Source organism: Acartia tonsa, chromosome 5, assembly GCF_053477335.1.
Source record: "Acartia tonsa isolate MP-2025a chromosome 5, ASM5347733v1, whole genome shotgun sequence".
Lineage (NCBI taxonomy): Eukaryota > Metazoa > Arthropoda > Copepoda > Calanoida > Acartiidae > Acartia > Acartia tonsa.
The window spans coordinates 15,702,988-15,728,130 of record NC_137264.1 but is presented as its reverse complement, the minus strand read 5'-3'; the positions used below and the strand labels follow the sequence as shown (position 1 = coordinate 15,728,130).

Genomic DNA, 25,143 nt, shown 5'->3' with positions numbered 1-25,143 from the left:
TGCTAGATTGGTAATTTTCATTATGTTGATTTTGGGCACTTTTGGGGGTATTTAACCCCTTCTCCTCCTCCCTTTATTTATTTTCAGTTCATTGTACAACAAAGATTATAAACTTTAAGCGCTGAAAATATTATCAAATAATTTGTGAAAAATTTGTTATATTTTAGATAGTTTGACTTTAATGTAACGTTTGATGATATCTTAATACTTAATTCTAGTTTAACCTGTTCTAGTTTTAGGCATGTTAGAATTGTCCTATCGATTTAAAACTTTGCGTGGTGAGTCTTATAACAGTTAGATACAACTGTATTATCGTTACCAGAATGTTCCATTTAAAACATGTTTAATTTTAAACTTTTTTTTACAAGCTATAAAAGTAAAAGAAATGTTAACTTCGATAGGACTATACTATCCTATGATATAAAGCAGTAAGGTTTTTTTTGTTGGTAGCTTAAGATTTCAAAAACTCCCTAATGTTCTCCATTTCAGGGAAACTTTGCATAGGTCTTGTGATAGTTTTAGACTGTTTTTCACCCCTTTCTCTATTCCTTGGAATACAAATTCTCTAAATACTAAAGAGCAGCCCCTAGTTAAAAAAAAATTGCATAATATTGTTGCAGTCCATCCAACTATTAATTAAAAGTTTACTTTGATTGCAGAAACTTTGGCTAAAGTAAATATAAACAGGGATCTAAAGGGATAAGACAATGTCCGATTAATTGATGTACATCCCCAATGATGATACACAAAATTACACCTTATGCAGATTAAAATTAGTTGTTGAATCGTTTGAACACTCAACTTAATGATCCAAACAATCTAAATTTACTAGAGTCCCCAAAGTTGTTACGCCAACGAATAGGAAAACGTTATATAAAACTTTGGGGACTAGTGTAATAAAAATCCCATTGTCCCCTCTCTGAAATATAAATATAATGCAACAATAAACATTAAGATTAAATACAAACTGGAAATGTCCCGCTAGAAATACATTGGAACATACCTGGTTATACTAGAGACGAAAAAAATTGGACCTCTTGCTATTATGTCTGGCACGTGACACTACTAACATTGTATATGAAATGATTTTTCCCGTAAACAGAAAAACTTAATTAAGCCTTCCAGACAAAGGCCATGTAATCAAAGGGTTGATTGTCTGTTGGATGCTAATGTCCTGAGGGGGGCGTTAGAGCATTGCATCCCATTACAAGCAGATGATACTCTTGGGTTCTCTTGATTATGTCTTAAAATTGAAGTTGAACATCCTACCCCAACAATGTAATTTATTATATAATAGCTAAACTTCTCTATAAATGGGGTCTCAACGTAGGTCCGTTCATTTGTCACACAGAGTAAACTTACGTTCACTACAGCATACAAATGCATGCCGTAGCACGCTGTGCATTTGACTTTTGCTGCATTAGGTTAGGTTAAGTTGGGTAGAGGGGCAATATATGTGGTCCACTAGTTGAATAAAGGAATCTTACCTATACAAACTTAGATTTGTATGAAATACATTGAGAAGCTTATGTAAGAACATAAATACACATAAGTTTATAGAATATATATTTTATTTAACTTTTACAAATCTGATTCTTTATAATAAATTCTTTTTAAACAAGGATGACAATATACAAAAAGCCAAGCTCTGAAACGGTAGCACAAACAAACATATAAAGTGTCAGAACTGAATATTAAAGTCTAAACAAAATTGTAAGTAATTTTTTTGCAAAACTTCTTAAATACAGTATACTGTTTAAGGACATGCTTACATTTTTAAGCCTTGATTATAGAGGTGCTTCGCTTACAAAGTTAAACTTTGTTGAAATAGGAATCAGTAATCCAAAAATTCAGATGAATAGGATAACTATAACATACAAAAATTTGTTGTCAAGAAGAAAAAAAATGAGAATCTTTTAAAAGGACGTTTGGACTTTCTGGTAACGATTATAGAAATGCTACAATTCCTAAATCGTGCTGAATTGTTATAGTAATCATCATGCAAAGTTTGAAATGACAGGACAATTCTGATTTGTTTAAATTAACGAAAAGACCCTAATTATAGAAAAGCTTCGCTTTTAAAATACAAAATCAAAAAACGAAGCTTCCCTAAAAGTACAATATTAAAATCTGATATTTTTTCCGATAAATTTAGCATCCTTTTTTGTATCTTTTTTTTATCTTATTTTGGAATATTCTATTATATAAAGTAACTAGCGGCTTCGCCCCTAGCCTCTAGGGGCTTTGCCCCAAGAGGTTTAATCAAACCAATTTTTCGTATTTTAGATTTAAAAGATTTAAAGTCGACCCCACTATTTTAATTTTAGTTTTAAAAAGAAATTTTTTTTTTGGGGGGGGGGGAGATTTTTCACTTTTTGGGGGGGTTGGGGGTGTCCCACCCCCCAAGAAAATAGCTTAAAACCATCACAGGACCAGTAGATATAATCGCTGAAAAGTAGAGCCCAATCGGTTCAGCGGTTACTGAGATCTTACGCTTCAGACGGACAGACAGACGGACAGACGGACAGACAGACAGACAGACATCGTTCTACTTTGTATTATAGATAAGGTTTTAAATAAGCTAAAGATTTCTATAACTATTGAATTGAATGATTTTTCCTTTTAAGGGAATTACAAGAGGGGGGGGTGGGGGTTCTTTATGCATACACCCTGCGGGACCTATATCTTCTGAGCCCTTACTTTTTAGTTACTACCCTGTACTCAATATACCCTTACTTAACCTGGCCTAAAGTGAAATACAATATACCCGTACTTAACCTGACCTAAAGTAAAACACAATAAAGACTCTTCCCTATATTTTCCATTATAATACAAAGTAGCTTGATGTCTGTCCATCTGTCTGTCTGTCCGTCTGTCCATCTGAAGCTTAAGATCTCAGTAACCGCTGAACCGATTGGGCTCTACTTTTCAGGGATTATACCCACTGGTCCTGTAATGGTTTTAAGCTATTTTCCTAATTTGGAGTGGTTGGCTCGACTAGGCACTTTGAGGAAAACCGACGAAACATTTTATTTGACCCAGACGAAAATGACAAAAAATTGTACAAGAAAAAATGAAAATTCACCAAAAGTTAAATTCTCGCTGACCATTGAAAGTCAAGCAAGGTTGCTTACTTCCATAACAATTGAAGACTGCGGGGCCAATTTCCTAGCCCTGCGAGGTAATCATTAACATTTACATAACCTAAAAAAATATTCAAAACTACTATGAAAATTCGATGAAACCCGCTACTTCGTTTTCTTTCCATGATCCGAAATGTTACATGAGGATAAAAGAATAAATCTGGATGACATCTATATCCAGCGAAGGACAAAAAAATCATGGACAGACAAACGAAAAAAGTTAGTTATAGAGCAGATGTTAAAAAATAGAAAAAGAAAGAAGGATATTATATTTTTTTTAAATATGTCTGTTGTAGCCTAACCGACAGACCGACGGACCTACGGAGTTGTATACTTAATGATCCTCATAAATTTGAAGCAGCAGCCAAGAAAATCACTTTTTCTTCAATGAGATAGTGACTGACATAGTGAATTTTAGAGCAGCTTTGTCACTTAAAATTAAATTAAAAGTAAAATGTCTTTATACAAATACACAAATGAACGGCCTGACTGACAGAACAACGGACAGACAGACACTAATTATAATGTAGCTTCGCTACGCACAAACATGAGAAAATTGTCCCTATGTCATCATCTTGCAAACTTTAACAAAACTTTTCATCTATTTCAGATTTTAAAGTTTTACAAAGAAACAGGGCTCCTAAAGGATAAGACAATGTATGATAAATTTATATATATTTTTTCAATTATAATAAACAAAATTACTCCCTCTGTAGTTAAAATTATTGGTAAAAAAGTTTACAGTAAGTTTAGAACCAACCTATCAAAATTCAATCAAAGTCTTTGAGCCAACAAATTAGAAAACTTTCTCTATGTCCCCTCACTCCTTTCATAGAAGCGAGATGTTTGTTTGTTTGTTAAGATCTCGATAACGGAGGACTATATCTTTTTTAACATACAGTTTCGAAGGTTATATCTGGTTTTTTTTAAATTCATATAATTCTGTCTGTCCATCCATCAGTCAGTCAATCTGTAACGCTATGGGGGAAATGTTATTTTATCGGCTTATATTGTGATAGACACCTGAAATTTTTAGTGAAGATTCCTATATTATCTATACAATATTTTGTCCGTCTGTCTATCGGTCTTGACATAAACCTTATTTTTTAAGTTTTGTGATTTTCTTTGAGTGTTTGTATATTCTCTCTCTTTTTTGTTTTGTAAACTGAACATCTACTCTATAACTTTGTCTGTTGGTCCATTTCATCATTTTTTTATGCCTCGCCACTTGTTATCCTTATTAACATATTAATGAATGATTATTTGTAATTGTTGAAACACAGAATATGAATGTCAAATGGTCTGCTTCGAAAATCAAGGTAACTTATAAATCTATATATATCAAAAGTTTTCCCATAGAAAAAAAATATCAGGAGGTGTGTACATTATCATCTTCAACGGGGGGGGGGGGGGGGGGAGGGTTAGATAAACCCCTAATATTTCCCTCCATATGCATGTTTTTGCCCATGACTACTAATAGTCTATATAATTGGATTCTTTGATTCATGGAGTATAATTGCCAAATGTTTAGGATATGACTTTAGTAGTAGATATGGCACAGAAATGGTGGTTTCTAGCAACAACTATGGTAGTTTTGTTTAGGATATGACTTTAGTAGTAGCTATGGTACAGAAATGGTAGTTTCCAGCAACAATCATGGTAGTTATGTTTAGGATATGACTACAGAAGTAGCTATGGCACAGATATGGTAGTTTCCAGCAACAATTATGGTAGTTATGTTTAGGATATGACTACATCAGTAGCTATGGCACAGAAATGGTGGTATCTAGCAACAATTATGGTAGTTATGTTTACGATATGACTACAGCAGTAGCTATGGCACAGAAATGGTGGTTTCCAATAACAACTATGGTAGTTTTGTTTAGGATATGACTACAGAAGTAGCTATGGCACAGATATGGTAGTTTCCAGCAACAATTATGGTAGTTATGTTTAGGATATGACTACAGCAGTAGCTATGGCACAGAAATGGTGGTTTCCATCAACAATTATAGTAGTTTTGTTTAGGATATGACTACAGTAGTAGCTATGGCACAGAAATGGTGGTTTCCAGCAACAACTATGGTAGTTTTGTTTAGGATATGACTACAGTAGTAGCTATGGCACAGAAATGGTGGTTTCCAGCAACAACTATGGTAGTTTTGTTTAGGATATGACTACAGTAGTAGCTATGGCACAGAAATGGTGGTTTCCAGCAACAACTATGGTAGTTTTGTTTAGGATATGACTTTAGTAGTAGCTATGGCACAGAAATTGTGGTTTTCAGCAACAATTATGGTAGTTTTGTTCAGGATATGACTACAGCAGTAGCTATGGCACAGATATGGTAGTTTCCAATAACAATTATGGTAGTTATGTTTCATACCCAACAACCACTACTACTACTACAACCACAACTAGAACCACAACAGCAAAGCCAAAAGATTCAAGTTGTAAGTTTTTTTAAGCCAAGCTTTTCTCAATCTATAGAGATAATATTATGATTATATTAAAGTCAGGTCCACAATTTTTGGGTATTTATACAAAAGACAACTAAGACTTGCTAATTTGAATTCCCGCTACGCCATATACTGTTAGGTTTCATATATTAGGGCAAATTTAAATAGGACACAATTTAAATTGAAATAGGTCATACAATGGCATGGGTTAATAGATACTGACTGTGACCAGCATGGGATAAGACAATGGACGATAAATTTATATATATCCCCAATAATTATAAACAAAAACATTGGCCCTTTTGTAAATTTAAAATTAATTGCCTGAAATGTGTAATGTTTAGACATTAATAGTTTGGAAACAACCAATAAAAAATTCAAAACAGTAACCAAAGTTTTTGAGCCAACTATAAAATAACTTGGTTTTAAAACTTTGGGTACCAGAGTGATTTAATTTTAGATGCCTATCAGGATCTGATACCCAAACTTTATGACTCAACACTGGATGCTTATGTATTGAAGCATAAACATGTATTAGGTTAGTAGTAAGATCAGTTATTTAACTGTTCAGCCTTTTCAGTTGTAAGCTTCACTGTAAATTAAAGTTGGTAGCTAAGAGAAGCAAGAATTTTTTTTATTTCTTCTCTTTTGTTGGAGGATATGACACCTACACTACCCCCCCCCCCTCCCCCATAAAAAGAACTATGGCATAGTATGCAACTTTCCTTTATTATGTATTATTTACTTGTTGCCGCGCTACAATTATAAGAAATAATTATAAGAAAACTGGAGGTGCTTTAACTTAAGCTGCCTAGGGGGCGCAGATCCCCCTACCCTTGCATCTTTTAAGATAAATAAAATATAGGGGGGGGGGTAGGTTTTTCTGTACTCGACTAGGCAATTTGAGGTAATCAACTTTATTTTATTTCAGTTGATTTTTATGCTGATTGGTGTGTTACCTGTGTTATATTTGATCCAAAATTTCCTGAAATTGCCAGAGAACTAAGAAGAATGGGCGTGGCCTCTGCAAAGGTAAACTTTTTTCCAGAATGGAAAGTAAATTATTCTGATAACCAAAGTTTTATAAACAAATTTTCTCAATCATTGCATTGGCTCATAAAACTTTCTATATTTCTTTTCTAAACCATGATTGGTTAGTCCAAACTAGCAGTGTCTAAACTTATAATATTAATCCAAAATTTATCATCATTGATAATTGATGTCTTTTATCTTATCCCTTAAAATTCCTGACTAACAGATAAATTAAAAAACATAAATGTGAAATATTTCAGATTGATACAGACATAAATCCAATTTTGATGAAAAGATTTGGAGTGGAGAGACGTCCAACATTGTATCTTGTGAGTCCTCTCATACCAAACTCACCAATCAAGTATGATAGGGTAAGTAAACTCACCAATCAAGTATGATAGGGTAAGTAAACTCACCAATCAAGTATGATAGGGTAAGTAAACTCACCAATCAAGTATGATAGGGTAAGTAAATTCACCAATCAAGTATGATAGGGTAAGTAAACTCATCTATCATGTATAACAGAGTAAAACACTTACCATTTAAGTATGATAGGGTAAGCAAACTCACCAATCAAGTATGATAGGGTAAGTAAACTCACCAATCAAGTATGATGGGGTAAGTAAACTTACCAATCATGTATTATATGGTAAGTAAACTCACCAATCAAGTATATTAGGGTAAGTAAACTGACCTATCAAGAATGATAGGGTAAGTAAACTCACCAATAAAGTATGATAGGGTAAGTAAACTCACCAATAAAGTATGATAGGGTAAGTAAACTCACCAATCAAGTATGATATTCAAAGTTACCTCACAAATAAAGTATGATTGGTTAAGTCAACTCACTAATCAAGTATGATAGGGTAAGTAAAATTACCAATCATGTATGATAGGGTAAGTAAACTTACCAATCATGTATGATAGGGTAAGTAAACTTAACAATCATGTATGATAGGGTAAGTAAACTACATTAAAACAAGGATGATTACATCCATAAGAAGCAAGGCACAAAAAAATCAAGAATTGTACAAACGCATTACAAGTAAGTTACGTTGTCATAAAAAAAGAGATAGAATGTGCATTAAATCATAAAAATCGTGAAACCTGAGTAAATTTTATACTGGATGCTCATCAGTGAAGAAAAGCTTAACCAAAATCTAAAATAGTCAATTATAGAAATAATAAGATTTAGAATAAGGGGGTTGGGGACTCAATAAAACACAATTTTTATAACCTCATATTATAGTCATATTATATAATCTTGTGCAAAACATCAATATAAATTAATATTTCTAACTATTCTTTTAGAATAATGGATTGAATTATACTGGAGTCATTACCTGGGTGAAACAAAACCTCCCAGCCAACTTACCTCCAGGTTGTGATAAGTAAACCAGTTTTTTAACTAAATATGTAAATGTAATTTTAGCGATAGAAATATTGGCGGCTCAAAGAAGTGTATATATATATATGTAACTTATATTTTAGTATCAAAGCTACTCTATAATTAACTTTGTCAGTCCGCCCTTTTTACAGTGCATTCAGTATACAATTTATTAGGTCCGTCAGTCTGTCACACATTTTACAATAGTCAAATATATGTATATATGTAATGTATCATAAAAGTATTTATTTTTTTTTTCTACGATCAATATCCTTTTTAATTTACTCCATGTCTATAGCTCTAATCTATAACTCACTTGGTTCGTTTGCACATACACAATTTTTATTCTTTGCAACTCAAGTAAATTAGCAATTTAGTTTAATTTGTTTGTTATCCATTACTGTTCATGGGTATATTGTGATGTATGTAATAAAGTAACAGGATGTCTGTCTGTCTTAGTGCATCAAAAGTTCTCGCTTGCCGCTACCTTTTATGGTTCTCATTTACAATGTAGCTTCTCATACGTCCTTTAAATGTTTATAAGTATTTTTTTGAGAAGGGGGGATGAATATTCAACAACCCTCCAAAGAGATATCGCCCCTAGAAAAAAAACCACCCTACCAAAAAATGCCCCTAATGTCGCGCTTAGCCGCTTGTAGCAAATAATTAAATCTTGTTTAGTTGTGTCTGAGGCAACAACAGACCCCCCAATAATGATATCTGATGAGCCAACAACCATCCCAACAACCTTGGAAACAACAACAATCCCAGAAACAGCAGTGGATCCAGACCCAGAGGCAACTAGACAACTATAGAGCAGTTACAACTGCTGTTGGTTTTTTTTTATAAATGGATATAGATTACGTGGATATTGTATGCGATTCTCGCATACCCTGATAAAATGTTTCTCCCAGCTGGCTAATATAATAATACCACCTCTTATTGCTTTAAAGGAATGTATTTACCAATAACTTAGGATTGTCACCCCAAGAGGCGAGTCTCATTTCCGATTAGATAAGAAAATATGAGTAGGGGAAACTTTTTTGTTTATATAATAAATTAGGTTAGGTTTGGTATGGTAATAATAGGTACTGGGAAGCCCTGCAAGGTTGTGGCACCGCTGGCATAGGCCTCGCATGGCATAGGAATTCCTCCCCCCCCCCTCACAATTTAAAAAGGGGGGAAGATCTAAAGTGCACGACAGGTACTTTGAGTGAAACCACTCTTTTGCATATACATATAGCATATTATTTAAAATGGCATGATTATCCAACTGCTCCCACATCTATAGTTATCAACGTTTAAGGTTTTTACTGATAAACTATCCACAGCATTGGATGTGCCATGTAAGAGGACAGAATTTCAGTGCCAAGGAGATGGGTAAGTCAACAACTTTTAGTGTACCATAATTTAGCTATTCATAGTCAGGGATCTAAGGAATAAGAAAATGGCTGATAAATAGATGTACATCCCCAATGCTGACACACTAAATTATTCCTTCTGTAGATAACAATTAGTGGTTGAAAGGTTTGGACAATCAACTTAAAAGTTCAAATTAAAAGTTCAATGTCCCCTAACTCATATTCTAGTGCCCAAAAGGGTTTGAGTTCCCTACAGGGTGTCGAAACAAGATTTCTAAAAAGAAGGGGAGGGGAAGTTTACAAATTTGATGAGTCCAAATAATGTTATTATACATAGTATACAATATTTTGAAAAATACTTATTTTATATATTAAAAAAACCGTTCTAAAATAATTTCCAGAAAGATTCTTAAATCTGATTTGTTTCTAGGTTTAAGTAAAAATATGTTCGGAATCGTGCTTAAAACCCTTGTAAGATTTTATTGAAGAAAGAAAGGGGGTCTAACTCAGTTATTTATTGGTTATTTATTATATTAGGATCAATTAATCAACTTTTGCGTTTAAATGTGATCTTAAAAGTAAAATTTTATAAGGACAAGGAGCTTTTAATTATATGATTTTTTTTGTGAAAATAGGTTTTAACACTTGATTCCAAATCAGTGCATCAAACTTGAAGTTTGTAACACATACAGTATTTTATTCTTTATCCTATACATTAATCACACTGTTATAGAATACAAAATAGGTCAATTTTAAAACACTAGAGTCCTCTAGTTATAAACCTTCTTTGGACCTATTAGTAGCTACATTGTAAAGGAGGTTCATATCAGTTTAGCGGGTAGCTAGATTGTTTGGTACAGACAAACAGACTCAAAGACATAGATCATGTTACTTTTATAAAGGTAGATATAAAAGTAACAGGATCTATGTCTGTATGTCTGGCTGTATGTACCTTAGGACCTTGCTAACCGTTACACCGATTTGGTTCTCCTTTACATTGTACAGATAGAAATGCCCCAAGAAAATATGAGACACAACCCGAAAAAGGGAAGGGGGGAAGAAAATCTCTTCAAAAGAGATGGGGAAAATCCCCTTTTCTCCCATCTCTTTTTTTCTTCCTCCCTTCCCTTTTTCGGGAAAGAAAAATATGACGTCACTGGAATCGTGTTCCTCAAAAATTATACAAAATCGGGAAAGATTGGGTTGTGTCAAATATGACCCTGTAACAAAAAAATGTATAAATAATTATTCGGCAAAATAACAACTGTCTTAAGTAAATAGGTAAAGAAATTTAGATTAAGATTGATCTTCATACTTTATTTCATGGCTCGGCAGCCGAGAATAAGCCTCAAATTAAAACCAGTATGGATTCTATGAAATTTTTTTTTTGGAGGGATTACCATATTCGGGTGTGGTTTAGACTTCCAGCTGATTTTTGAAATTGTAAAATGATGATTTCCCTGAGGCATACAGACGGATACCAAACCCTGCTTTATTTCTTTTGTGATAATTTTATATTCAACTTTATATTTTTGTAGCACATTGTGCACTAGAGATATAAACTGCAATATTTATACAAAAACTTTGCATATATTGGATAAACTATATACACTTACACACACATATACACACACACGCATACAGATACATACACACACACACACACACAAACACACATACAGCTACACATGCACAGGAAATTGAAAAATGATGTTTGGCATATTTTTGAAAAATTGCAATTTTCTTGTAGAGAGAGAGAGGGTATCAACAATATTTTGCAAATTTTTCAAAGTTGCTATATAAAGCACTAGAGGCCTCTAGGGGCACTTGATGTAGGGGGTTGGGAGGGTGGAAATCTCCTTCATTTTAATCCTAGTTTTAAAAAGAATTTGTAAAAAGAACAATTCGGGGGGGGGGAGGAGGTATTTTTTTCTAGAAGCGATTTCTCTTAGGAGGGTTGTGGCAACCTTCTCCAAAATATTTATAAACCTTCTCAGAACCTGTTAGAAAATAAAAGCATATCGGTCCAGTGGTTAGTGAGATCCTTCAGTACAGACAGTAGACATCCTGTAGCTTTTATACAAGGATAATTATATCGCAAAGAAACAATGTCCTCATGGCAAAAAAGGTGCTTTGTTCTGATAGCCTGAATTAAACAGAGCTGGATCTTTAAATCATTTTAGTGATGAGCCAGATCGGGGTGAGCCAACTTTCCACCAATGAGAGCACAGCATTTTATGAAATGCCGCGCTGTAATTGGCTGAAATTCGGCTCACCCCGATCTGGCTCACCACTAAAATGATTTAAAGATCCAGCTCAGTTTTTAGACTCTTTAACACTAAACCTTATTTTAATATCTTTGATGTAGTTGGTATAGGTCATGGAGGTAGGTATGTTAGACTGTGAAATATACTGGTACCTAAAATCTTATCTTAAGAACTTTGGTTACTTTTAATGACAAGATATTTGTTAGTGTCAAAACTTTTTAATCTATAACTTCAAAATATATATTTTTGTTAATCTTCCTTGGGAATATACATCAATGTATCGTCCATTGTCTTATCCCTTAAGTTCCCTGGAATAAGAATATAAACTGAAGAGTATGTGGTAGCTCTCAGGGGGATATTCACCACCAGAAACAAAAACTTGCAGTGCCAGGGATCTTAAGGGACATGACAATGGATGATACATTATAATGTACATCATTAATCATTAAAAGCTAAATTACCGCTTGTTTAAAGTAAAATTATTAGTTTAAAAGTATAGTCGCAATAAGTTTTGACACAACAAATAAAAATTCAATAAAATTTCTATTTCAAGCAAACAAATGATAAAACGTAGTTTAAATACATTGGATACAAGTGTAATTTAAAGTCCAATATCCCATCCCTCCATGTATTATGCACAATATGGCCGCCTACAATTCCACCCACCCAATAGGACTCCATACAATAAACTAAAAAAAACAAGGATGACAACATCCTTAAGTAGCGAAGCTCAACAAATCATGGATGGACCTACGAACAAAGTAATTCAAAGAGCAGATTTAAGTGACAATATTTTTATTATTTATATTTTTGTAGCATGACTGAAGGACCAACAGACCAAGTAAATTATTTACTAGATGCTTATTGGTACAGGGAATCTACACAAAAAAATATAAGCCATTTATCTTGAATAGAAGTAGAGAAAATAACGTTTCCCTCGAAACATAGCTGACCGACGGACAGACGAACTTTTCGAATTATAGATTTTCCACTTATTATCTTTAGCAATCAACTTAAACTTAGCACATTTTTTCCCTTCAATATTGTTTTACTTGTTATTTCATTGTAACTTTTACTAGCAGAGATTTTATATATGTGATATAAAAATGAAAAATATACACCCCTGTATCATTTTTTGCATATCATATATTCCTGCACTCTGTCTTTCTTTATCATCCTTTTTAAAAGCGAAGCTTTTCTAAAATCAATGTATGTACGGCCGTACGTCAAAGTCAGCCTTTTTTGTTAATTTAGGCATGTTAGAATTGTCTTTTAGATTTCAAATTTTGGATATTGATTTCTGTAACAATTAGATGCGATTTAGAAAGACTAGCAATTCTATATTCAATATCAGAAAATTCGTATTTTCATTTAAAACGTGCTATTTGTTGTATGATATAATTAGTCTATTCATCTAATTTTTGGAACAGTGATTCATAGAACAACAATGTGAATTATTAAGCGAATATTTTTCATATTAAAGTCCTAAAATGTAAGTATGTCCTTAAAGAGAATCCTTTATTCACACAATTTTGCAGCAAGTTTATATACAATTTTGTTTATACTTTTAAATTAATATTCTGCTTATCAATTCTTGCCATTCTACAAGTGTTCATGTTCGTTTTTTCAACTTTTTGATTTCAGATCTTCCTTTTTATGGATGTTGTCATTCTCGTTTTATGTATATAGTGTGTGAAATTTAGCATATTGTGAGCAGCAACTTTTACCTGCCTAATGGATTCTATTGCATATATAAGTTCAGGGCTCTTTATAAGAGTTTTTTTGCACTATCACACTAAGGACCCTCTTGAACGCTGATAACTCCCCCCCCCCCCTCCATCCATATCTATAATACAAAGTCTGTCCGTCCGTCCGTCTGTCTGTCTGAAGCTTATGATCTCGGTAACCACTGAACCAATTGAGCTTTAATTATCAGGGAAAGTAGATACTGGTCCTGCGGTGGTTATTTTGTTTCCAACCCCCTAACAAAAAGTAAAATTACCCCTTCATAATATCTTTTTAAATTCTTTAAATTTTTATATATTTTTATAAATATATTTCATATTTTTAAAAATTTTGATTCCTCTTTTTAATTTCTTTTCTTCTTTAATTTTTTTTTAATTTAAAAGGTTTGGAAACCTTCCTACTCACCCTATAATCAATCCTCCTATTTTTATTTTATTTATCTTTGACAATTTATATGAAAAATAATAGCACGATACATGGGTTTTTACCACTACTAAGAACCGGTTTTTTATGCTGCTTATTCTAAGCCATATTGGAAATATTATGAAATATTTTTAGAGTGTGCATCTCTTATTTCTCCCGGTGTAATGGAAAGAAAGAATGTGAAGATGGCTCTGATGAACTCAATTGTTCCAACTGCAAATTGGTGAGCATATTCTTTAGTAGAGAAGCTACGCTACAATGTATAAAACTGTCAGTCAGTCAGTACCTCAAAGTTGCATCATTATTGTATAACAAGAAAGTTGAAGGCTCTCTGTAAAGAGGAATCTTTACACAAAAAAACAGCATAATATTTACCCTATAGCGTCATGGACTGACAGACAAAGCGAATTTTAGAGTACCTTCGATACTAACAATATATTTACAGGGTCAATTCACCTGTAACAATGGAGAGTGCATCAGCTTCGGGCAGAGATGTGATGGACAGGCACAATGCCAGGATGCAAGGTTGGATATAAACACAAGTTTCATAAAGCAAACAAGGATGACAATATTCATGAGAAGCGAAGCACAAATAATAAGGAAAACGACTTAAATGGCAGATATACAGAGGTTATCAATCAAGAATATATAAAAAATCTTTCACAAATGTTTTCATATGTTTTAAGTTTTATATTTTTGTAACATTACTGAAGGACCTAACAAATTATATACTGGAAACTCATTGTTATAGGGAACCTTCACAAAAAATAAAGCCAACTATCTTGAACAGCATCCGAAAAAATCAGAATTTTCCATTGTGTTAAGGACTAATTGTGATTAAATAACATTCTATTGCAACAAAAAGGTGATGTTAGCAAATAATTTCTTGAATAAAATCATAAAACGTTTTTTCATTTAATTTTCATTTTTTTCACTGTTGTGTTTTTATTTGACATTAAAAATAATAAAAAATCTTCCAAATCAAAGAGAAAAAATCTTTGAATTATTGGTCAATTTAAGTTCAAAGATTTTTTTATTGTAAAAAGTTAATTTTTTAAAAATATTTTAGAAAAAAATCTTCTAACAATAAAAAATTATCATAATCCAAGATGGCGTCAATACATGTAAAATAATATTTTCAAAACAAAAAATTAAAACTTGAATATCTTTTTTCACAGATTGAATTTCAAAAATCGGTCTGACAGTTTTTCCAAAGTCAGTATGATCTATCGAATGAAAAAGGTTTGAAACTGATAGAACATTTCTTTATACTAAAACATATTTTTTCTCCCGTTTTTTCCCACACTTCCAAAAAAATGAAATTCAATGAAAATTAAATGGTTCTCACGTTAAAAAAATTTTCTCATGGATCCAAAAAATGAATTTAAATGAAAATCATATGTACCATTTAAATCAAAATAAATGGTTCCCACATTCTAAAAATTTTCCCACGCTTGACATTCTTGAAAAATGCTAAATAAATGGATATTTAAACAAACCCAATATTGCGTTTTTTGCAATGGAATGAACATTTAATTCAGTGATGAAGCTCGATGTCCGAAGGAATGTGGTACCGATGAATTCCAATGTAATGATGGAACCTGCATCTCATCAAACAAAAAGTAATTTTAACTACATTTGGTTGCTTTCCCTCGTTGGGTGTATCGAGCACTGACCCACCAGCCACCCCCCTCCCTTCCCCCTTAATATAATATAAATAGATTAAAGATAGGGGGGGGTGTCAGTTTTCTGCCTAATGCCAAAGGTTGTATATCTTTCTATATCAAAGGGTCTTAATAACAGCTAGACTGATATGGTTCTTTTTTACACTGTAGTTTATGATAGCTCTGGGAGGTTTTTTTAACTTTTCAACTCCCAAGAGAAATCGCCCTTAAAAATGAACCTTGTTAAAAAAAAATTAGATTTAAAAATGGGGGTTGACTTTAAGAGCATTAATTAAAGCAAATTATTATAATTATCCAAAACTGATGATAATTTTAGGTGCAATGGCGTAATTGATTGTGTTGACGGTACAGATGAACTAGACTGTGATGATGATGCTGGAGAACCAAGTGGTCCAACAGAGCCAACGACAAAGCCCCCTACACAGCAACCAAATAAACCGTCTGATAAAGATTCAAGACCTCAGTCTGACTATTGTAGCGGAGCAAATGTAAGCTTAGTATTTTTGTTTTGTTCAAAGCAATGCCAATTTCAGAATAGCTATTTATTGCATGTATTATAGACATATACCCCTTAAATTTAGAAGCGATATAATTCAAAACGTTAATGGGGTGTGGCTATTTAACTTGACTCCCCTTTTAGGTGTTTTAGGTAAATTTTTAGGTTTAGATTTTTGAAAACTTGCTTAGTCGTCGATAACACCTGCAAAAATCACATTACAGACTGACGGGCAGACAAATTAAATTATCATTGCCTTTAAGATTTATCAACCATTCAGGAATGGCTATGCACAAATGGTAGGAGGTGTATTAGATTAGACAGCAAGCGTGATGTATATATGCTAAGAATTATTAACAATTTAGGAATGGTTATGCACTGATGGTAGAAGGTGTATTAGATTGGACAGCAAGTGTGATGTATATATACTCTAGATATACTAAGAATTATTAACAATTTAGGAATGGTTATGCACTGATGGTAGAAGGTGTATTAGATTGGACAGCAAGTGTGATGGATTTATTGATTGTGCTGATGGCAGTGATGAGGAACAATGCTCTCATGGGTGTCAATCTCAGGTGGATATCTTACATCATTTATTAGAAGCTTTGCCATTGGTAATTTAGTTTGTGCATTGGCCTATAATTAGTCATTTGCATTGTATGACATCATTTTTATAGGCAAAATAAAAAGGTTCCTATTTTTACCAAAAATTTTTGAGAACAATTTGGATTCAAACAAAATTCATGGTTATAAACAATTATGAAATAATGTAATACGTAACATTTTTTCTTATTTTTTCCCCTAACTTGCTGTTTTGATTATGTGATAATTTGTTTTCTTGTGATCAAAAATTTTTAGGGATAGTTAAACTAGCTAGTAAAAGGGTTTATTTTTAATATTCAGTACAAATTTAACTTGTGTATTTGGTTATTGATTTTTTTAGTCTATAAGTTCCAATATATCTTTAGAATCTATTAAAAATTAAGTATTAAAATTATCTGCACTTTTAATACAAAATCGTGCAGACATACAAACACGAACAATTAGTTATTTTTTATTACCCTTTATTTGAAAATATAGAAAAAAATTAAGAATTTTAATTTTAGCTTATAATATACACTTCTTGCTTGAAAGTAAAATAATTTAATGAAAAAAAAATCTTTAAGTTTCTTAGGTGAAAATTAATTAAACAAGATTGCAAAACTTTTTAAAATTTAATTTAATTTGCATTTTCTTTATCTAAATTGTAATTTACATATGCAATTTAAATATATTGTACTTGTACACATTCACGGATCTTAAGGGATAAAACAATTATAAATAGGGTTATCCCCAATTATATGGAACAATTTTACCCCTTCTTAAAAATTAAAATCATTGCTTGAAAAGTTTAATCCAAACAATCAAGATTTGATAAAAGTACCCAAAGTATTTAAGCCAAGGAAAGAGGTTCTAAAACTTTGAATACAAGATTAATTTACAGTCCATTGTCCCCTCCCTCCCTGGTACACATCTCTCTCTGAATAATTCTTCCCTGGAGAATTTCTTTCTTTTATTTTCAATTGAAACAGTATGTAAATTGTTTGAATAAAGTTAACAGATATAATCTAGATACATACTCTCTAAATCATCCAATAGTAAAACAGTAGAAGAACAAGCCTGCCATAGTATTGTTTTTGTTAGAGAATGGGTCGTTATTTTTTTTATAATGAATCAGCTTCAAATGTCATTTTTTAGGGTAAAGCTTTCATTGGGTAAATTATATTGATAAAAAATTTCTTCATTTGTATAATGTGAAGCACATGAAAAACATATATAATAAGTCATCTTTGGATAATTGATTTCTTAGGATAACGTTTGCTTATGGGAAATTTATTATCAACAAATATCGTCGCTTGTATTAATGCACTTAATTAATGTATTAAAGTCGTACATAAATATCAGTAAACAAAAGTGTTCATTTGCTCGGAATTTTTTTTTTTTAGTTTGACCATTTAAATCTACTATGTCTATTATAAAGTACTTGATAAATTTTGTACATTTAAATGTTCAGCAATAAATTTTAAATATAAGTTAATATTTTTGTCTACAAAAATTATTTTGAAAAATAAAATTAAAAATATTTTTTAACATTGTTTCATAAGAAGCTATGAGAAGCTAACGAATATCTTACAAAAAAAGTAAATAAAGTGTGTTACTTTATTATATGTTCAATCATTATTTAATACTTTTTAAGAGAAAAAAACTTTGCAAAACAGTCCTTTTTCTACTTGAGATAATCACATAGTTTCTTTACAAGCCCAAGTAATCAGTTTTGACATATCTTTCTATTTCTTCAAGGAAAATTGATAAAAATGCTAATATACTATATATATATACTTGCGGCTTCGCCCCTAGCCTCTAGGGACTTCGCCCTATATAGTTATGGGAAGTCAACCCTCCTTAATAGAAATATTCAAAAAATATTCTTTGTTAAATTACTCTGTGGTAAAATTAAACCCAGGTTGTGCGCTTTATGCACAAAAATTTTAATTTGTACAAATTAAACCCAGGTTGTTTGCCGTATTTCAATTCGTAAAAATTAAACCTAGGTTGTTCGCATACACAAAAATTAAAATTGAAAAAAAAATATCTTAATTTTTTTTTTTGTCTGGGGGGGGGTGGATTCATGGTTTCTGTTTACAAAAATTTTAAAAAATTTAAAATTTTGGAAGTGGGGATTTTTCTTATTTTTGGGGGGGTTGGGGTGTCCCACCCCCCAAGAAAATAGCTTAAAACCACCAAAGGACCAGTAGGTATATTCCCAGAAGGGTAGAGCCCAATTTGATCAGCAGTTACTAAGATTTTACAAAAAATGTAAAAAAAAATTTGGTGGGGGGGTGGTTTTTTTTTTTTGGTGGGGGGGGGGTTGGGGGTGTCCCACCCCCCAAGAAAATAGCCTAAAACCACCACAGGACCACTATGTATATTCCCTGAAGAGTAGAATCCAATCGGTTCAGTGGTTACCGAGATCTTAAGGGACAGACAGACGGACAGACGGTCAGACGGACAGACGGACAGACATCAAGCTACTTTGTATTATAGACTTTGTATTATAGATATATATGCAAATTAGGGAATATAATGTTGAAATATAAAATATATAAGAGACTAAAACTTATTTTACAATGCTTGTCATATCCCGTTTAACACACATTCGTTGAGCCTGTACTCAATAGGGTTTCTATTTTACAATTATTCATTTGTTAAAAGTTAAATCTGACAACCCTATCATTACCATTCAAGAGACAGACAGACAGAAGGACAGTAACAATAACTAAAAATTGTATTGGTGATGTAATGGATATAGTGGATATTTTGAGAGATTCTCACATACCCTGATAAATTAATTCTCCTTGCTGGCTAAAATAAACGATACCCCGATCCCCTCCCCTTACTATAGAGGAATGTATTGACCAATAACTGAGGACTATATTAGCAACCTAAATTTACGACAAAAATTCACAATTTCCATGTATTCTATATACATTGATGTATAATATTAATTTTTTAGCATTTGTTTGCATGTGGTGGAAACAGTACTGAATGCATTGATTTCAGGTATCATATTTTCACAGGGATCTAAAGGGATAAGACAATGGCCGATAAATTGATGTACATCCTCAATTATGATAAACAAAATCACCCCTTCTGTAGATTACAATTAGCGGTTGACCGTTTGGTCACTCATCTTATTTAACCAACCTATTAAAACTCCATAACAGTCCCCAAAGTTGTTAAGCCAACGAATTAGAAAAAATTATTGTAAAACTTGGGGATTGGTGTAATAAACAGCTCAATGATCCCTACCTCCCTCCCTGATATTTTTTTAACGGTTAATATCACCCGGATTAGAACCGGTTCTGAGCCATGCTGAAAATCATGTATCGAATCGTATTATAAACAATTTTCTACAAATATTAGAATTAAAAAGCGTAATTTTAAAAAATAGCCTAAAATCTCCCAGAGATATTTATAATGGTTATCTGAAAAGTACATCCAATTTTGACCTTCATTTTCCGAGATCTTTAGCTTCAGAGAAAAAAAAACGTTAAAAAAGATTTTTTCTTTGTCTGTTATGACTGTAAGAAGTTTTACTATAGTTAAAAGTTATGTTTACAAAAAATCTTTGTTAAATTTAAAATAAGAGAAAATATGACGTCACCCTTTCTAAAAATATGTTTATATTTTGCTTTGTAATGTAAAATTTAAAATTCTTTCTACTAAAAGAAAAACGTAATTTTTTCTCACATTAAATTTTTTATATTTTTCAGGCAAAGATGTGATGGTTATCAAGATTGTTCCGATAAGTATGCATAACTTTTTCTCGTATTCATTCGAATCCGGTGGATAGGAACCGGTTCTCATCCATACGAAAAAACTATGTCTAGCATCGTATTATATCCAGCTTTCTACGAATATAAAAATGTACAATCATAAGATTAAAACCAGTTTTTTTCCCCGTGCCTTCGGCACCTCGGGGCTAAAAAACCAGTTTTAATCTTATAATTGTACATTCTATATCCGCGGAAAGCTGTTTATAATACGATGCGAGAAATAACTATTAAAAGCGAAGCTTTTCTATAATTAGGGTTTGTCCGTCCAAAGCTTTTTTTCGTTGGTTCAGACATGTTAAAATTGTCATATCAATTTCAATCTTAGCATCATGATTCCTCTAACAGGTAGGCACAATTTAAAAAGCATAAAGTTCGTACGTTCATTTAAAGCATGCAGATTTCTTACTTTTTTGACAATTTGCATGTGATACAATTATCCAATTCTTTTGATTTTTGGAATAGTGATTCATAGGACAACATAGTACTATGCCATAAAAAGATTCTCTATATTAAAGTCCTTAAATGTACGTATGTCCATTAACAGTATCCTGTATTTACTCAGTTTTGCAACAAATTTAATCAAAATTTTGTTTAATCTTATATATCTATATTCTGCTTATTCCGGAATAAGTTCTAACACTCTACAAGTGTTTATGTTGGTTTTTCCAACCATTTTAGAGCTTTTTATTTGCTCTATATAGGCAGTCGTTTATAGATATGCGGAACCCAAACCCTATGGAACTAAAATTCAGGGGAGGGTAATATTCTGGGTGGTTTACTGTCATATTATGAGAATTTCTAAAGGATGATTTCAATCTAGAAGAGGACAAAACTTCTTAGTTCTAGTAATTTTCTATTTGTATTTTTATAAAAGCATTCTCTTTTCACCCAGGGATCTAAAGAGATAAGACAATGGCCGATAAATTGATGTACATCATCAATAATGAAACAAAAAAATTCTCCTTCTGTATATTACAATTATAGGTAGAAACTTTTGGACACTAAACTTAATGAACCAACTATAAAAAAATTATATCCCCAAGTTGTCATAACAACGAATAAGAAACGTAATTATAAAACCTTGGGGACCAGTGTAATTAACAGCTAAATGTCCCTGCTTTTCACCTATCTTACATAAAATGATGTCCGTCAGCCGCTATGTTTAGAGCAGATGAAAATAAATATGCAGCTGGTTACAAATGTTAAAAGAATAAGTTGGCTAAAAATGTCTTTGCTTACTTGCAAAGTTGCTCTATAACTCAAAATGTACGTTCATCCATCATTTCAATCACAATCTTATTCAACTGATTTTGGTGTTTGTGATTCTATTTATTATGGATGTTTTCATCCTTGTTTATATTAGACGGCTGCTATCAGAAACATATTGTTAACATACCAGAAGTCTTCGTGGGCAGTTACTGTTTGCGGTTTGCTAATGGCGAGGGCGGGAAGGTGATTGGTTCGAATCTCGGCCCAAACCACGCCACAACTAAAGAGGTTAAAAGTTGTTATACTGCTGGTATTTCAAATGCATGACATTTATTGCAGCATCAGGGGGAATGCATTGGTATAAAACAGGTGCAACTCTTTACTATGCACGGTTAGACAAAGGTCGGTTAGTTCCTTACATAAGTTGGGTTGTTGGTGGCATCGAACTAATACAGGTCTTGCCCTACGTTGTTATCAACTGTACCGAAAGGTATTATTGCGGCTGCAGGACCCCTGTTTAAAATTGTCTGTGTTATAGTTCAGATGAAAGAGGATGTCGAGATTACCAGTGTGACGAATATTGGCAGTTCAAGTGTCATCAAGGAATACATTATTTTTCAGATATTAGATTTATTCAAGTTTTCCCACAAAAGTGACTTGTTGAGCAAAGAACCCCCTCTCTACAATAAATTTAAAATAAGGGAAAAGGTATTGTTTTCGTGTTTTCGCCTTTAATATTTATATAATGTATTGGGTTTACCTATTACCTATAGGGGTTATGCATAAGAAGAAAAAACTTACAATCTTCCCCCACATTTTAATTCATTTTAAAAATAATTGGGGTAAAGGGGGGAGGTTCTTTGATCTCTAGGCATTTGAGGGAAAGTAACAATTTCTCTTGAATATTATACGTTGTTGATAGAGTAGCTAATCTACAACTAAATAATTCCGTAAAGAATCGTTCGTTCGTAATTCATAAAAAATAACAAAAAATTGTGTGTGGGGGGGTATTTCTTCAAAGGGGCTTCGCCTCTATGGTGCGGTGGGGGTCCCCCCAACCACTATTTTATTTTGTAAACAAAAAAAAATACCACAGAACCGATAGTTCTATTTCCAGAAGAGTAGATCCTAATCGGTTCAGCGGTTACTGAGATCTTAAGCTTCAGACAGCCATCGTTCATCTTTGTATTATAAAATAATGTAATGTTGCACTGTACAGATGGAGTGTGTATTCACAAGGATCTGAAATGTGATGGATATCAACATTGTAAGGATGGTTCAGATGAACAAGGATGCTATCAAGGCAAGCACAATCAAGAGCGAAGATTTTCTATATTTTTGGTTTATCCGTGTCTGCACCGGATAGCCATGATCGTAAATTTAGACACAAGTTATCATTAAATCTTGAAAAAAAACAAAGTAGCGGGTTTCGTCGTATTTTCTCAGCAGCTTTTGATAGGTTATTCTAGGTTAGGATAAGTAAATGTTAATGATTGCCCCGAAATGGTTAGGAAATAGGCCCCGCAGGTTTAGAGCCCCCCGCAGTGGCTAGAAAAGCTACTGTGAAAATACGACGAAACACATTTTCAGTGCTGATGTTAGGTTAGGTTAATCATAATTAGGAAAGCCATGATTGTGATAGAGTTAGAAGCACATTTTTTTTGCTAAACTCTGCAAGTTTGAACCAACCAATCATGATTTAGTAATAAGAGAAAACGTATTTATGAACACAGTAAAAGTGTCGGGCTGATTATGACGTAACATAAAAAACTAGATAATGAGAGGCCATTATTGACCAATGGTAAAATTTATAATGGCCTCTCATTGGCTAATTTTTTTTACGTCATAATCAGTCCGACACTTTTACTGTGTTCGTATTTATAAACCTTTGGGCAACAATATAATTTACAGTCTAAAGTCTCCTCCCTCAATAAATGCTGAAAAATGTTGATATTAATCTAATTATATTTAGAACCCCCTCCACCAAGACAAGCTCCTAAAGAAGTTCCTACCTCTTATCATTCTGGTAATTTCAAAATTATCAATTATCTGTTAATTCTTATATAAAAGTTACAGGATATCTTAGTGTTTGTGCCAACGGTTTTTTTCCAACCGCTTAACAGGTTAATAGTTGATAGGTTCTCTTGTACAGTGAAGCTTCTCAATGGTCCAGGAGGGTTTATCATTATCTTGGGGGATGATACCTTCCCTTGAGAAAACGGCTCTTTAATTATCTCCCTTTCCCTCAAAAAATTACTGTTTTTTTCAAAAACCAAAATGTAAAGTAAGGGGTCAACACCCTCACACCTTCTCTGGAGACCCCTAGAGGCTGAGTCGCTAGTCTAGATATAAAGAATAACAAAGTCCATAAGTAGCGAAGCATACAAATAAATTTTAATTTACAAACGATCAAAGTGGGTTATAGAGCAGTTTTTCTATGGCCATAAAAAAAAACAAAGAGAGAATGAAGTATAATAAAAAATCATGAAACCTTTACTTCTGGAAAACTGTAAATTACAATAGTGCCTAAATTTTTATAACCGCGTTATTTTATTCACTGGCCAAAAAATTTGAGCACTTTTATTGGGGGTATATTTATTTATCTTCATCGGGGTTGTATACCAATTTATTGTTGATTGTCTTATCCCTTGAGATCCCTGTATTTGTTGATATTGTGAGGCTCAATTTAAGAACAATGACTTGGCACACTCAATTTTTATAACTCAGGAAATTAACCTTTGCTCACAATAAATTGGAAAATATTCAGGGATCTTAGGGATAAGACAATAGGCGATAAAATATATGTATATCCTCGATGATTATAAACAAAGTACCCCATTTTAATTATCGGTTAAAAAGTTTGGACCATTAAGCCAACTTATTTATAAGACTTTGGGTACTAGTACAATTTACATTCCAATCCCCCATCCCCTTCCTCCATGAATAATATTACATTTATTTATAAAGGAAAATTCAATGATTGTTGTTTATTCAGATATACTTAGTAAGCTGCATAATAAGAACTAGCATTTAATTTTTCTCGGTGCACTTGTGTAAAAGGGGGGGGGGGGGTGAGTCAATCATCCCTTCTTAGTTTTTTTTCCAAAAATCTTTATAGAGGAAATTATCCTAATTAAATCTATAAATTAAATATTTAGGTCTTGGATGTGACGAGGCTCAGTTCACTTGCACAAATAAACAATGTATTGATATAGGTAAGATTTTATTAAACCCTATTCTGAAGGGGTCATGGAACCTTCCACAGTTGTGTAACAAGTACGATTACAAATTTTTCTGACTTTTCAAATGACAAAATTATGCATCTTTTAAACTTTAGATGAATCCATCCTTGAAGCAACAGGAATAAACCTTGTGGCCACAGGAATCCATCCTTGTGGCCACAGGAATCCATCCTTGTGGCCACAGGACTCCATCCTTGTGTCCACAGGAATCCATCCTTGTGTCCACAGGAATCCATCCTTGTGGCCACAGGAATCCATCCTTGTTGCCACAGGACTCCATCCTTGTGTCCACAGGAATCCATCCTTGTGGCCAC

The 25,143-nt window shown here is 32.7% G+C and overlaps 1 protein-coding gene across 1 annotated transcript in view; it reads left to right on the top strand.

Moving 5' to 3' along the window:
• LOC145318849 (uncharacterized) overlaps positions 1–25,143 on the top strand; it is an 80,168-nt gene that overhangs the window by 31,881 nt on the left and 23,144 nt on the right. The window contains exons 10-28 of the mRNA XM_080160509.1: positions 4,427–4,462; positions 5,456–5,596; positions 6,063–6,140; positions 6,534–6,634; positions 6,895–7,005; positions 7,946–8,015; positions 8,703–8,818; positions 9,328–9,401; positions 13,954–14,041; positions 14,264–14,343; positions 15,360–15,440; positions 15,820–15,991; positions 16,461–16,577; positions 19,556–19,602; positions 20,316–20,351; positions 22,126–22,190; positions 22,807–22,890; positions 23,560–23,613; positions 24,746–24,802. Of these exons, the coding sequence (XP_080016635.1) occupies positions 4,427–4,462; positions 5,456–5,596; positions 6,063–6,140; positions 6,534–6,634; positions 6,895–7,005; positions 7,946–8,015; positions 8,703–8,818; positions 9,328–9,401; positions 13,954–14,041; positions 14,264–14,343; positions 15,360–15,440; positions 15,820–15,991; positions 16,461–16,577; positions 19,556–19,602; positions 20,316–20,351; positions 22,126–22,190; positions 22,807–22,890; positions 23,560–23,613; positions 24,746–24,802 (1,608 nt within the window). The remainder of the gene's footprint in view (positions 1–4,426; positions 4,463–5,455; positions 5,597–6,062; positions 6,141–6,533; positions 6,635–6,894; positions 7,006–7,945; positions 8,016–8,702; positions 8,819–9,327; positions 9,402–13,953; positions 14,042–14,263; positions 14,344–15,359; positions 15,441–15,819; positions 15,992–16,460; positions 16,578–19,555; positions 19,603–20,315; positions 20,352–22,125; positions 22,191–22,806; positions 22,891–23,559; positions 23,614–24,745; positions 24,803–25,143) is intronic.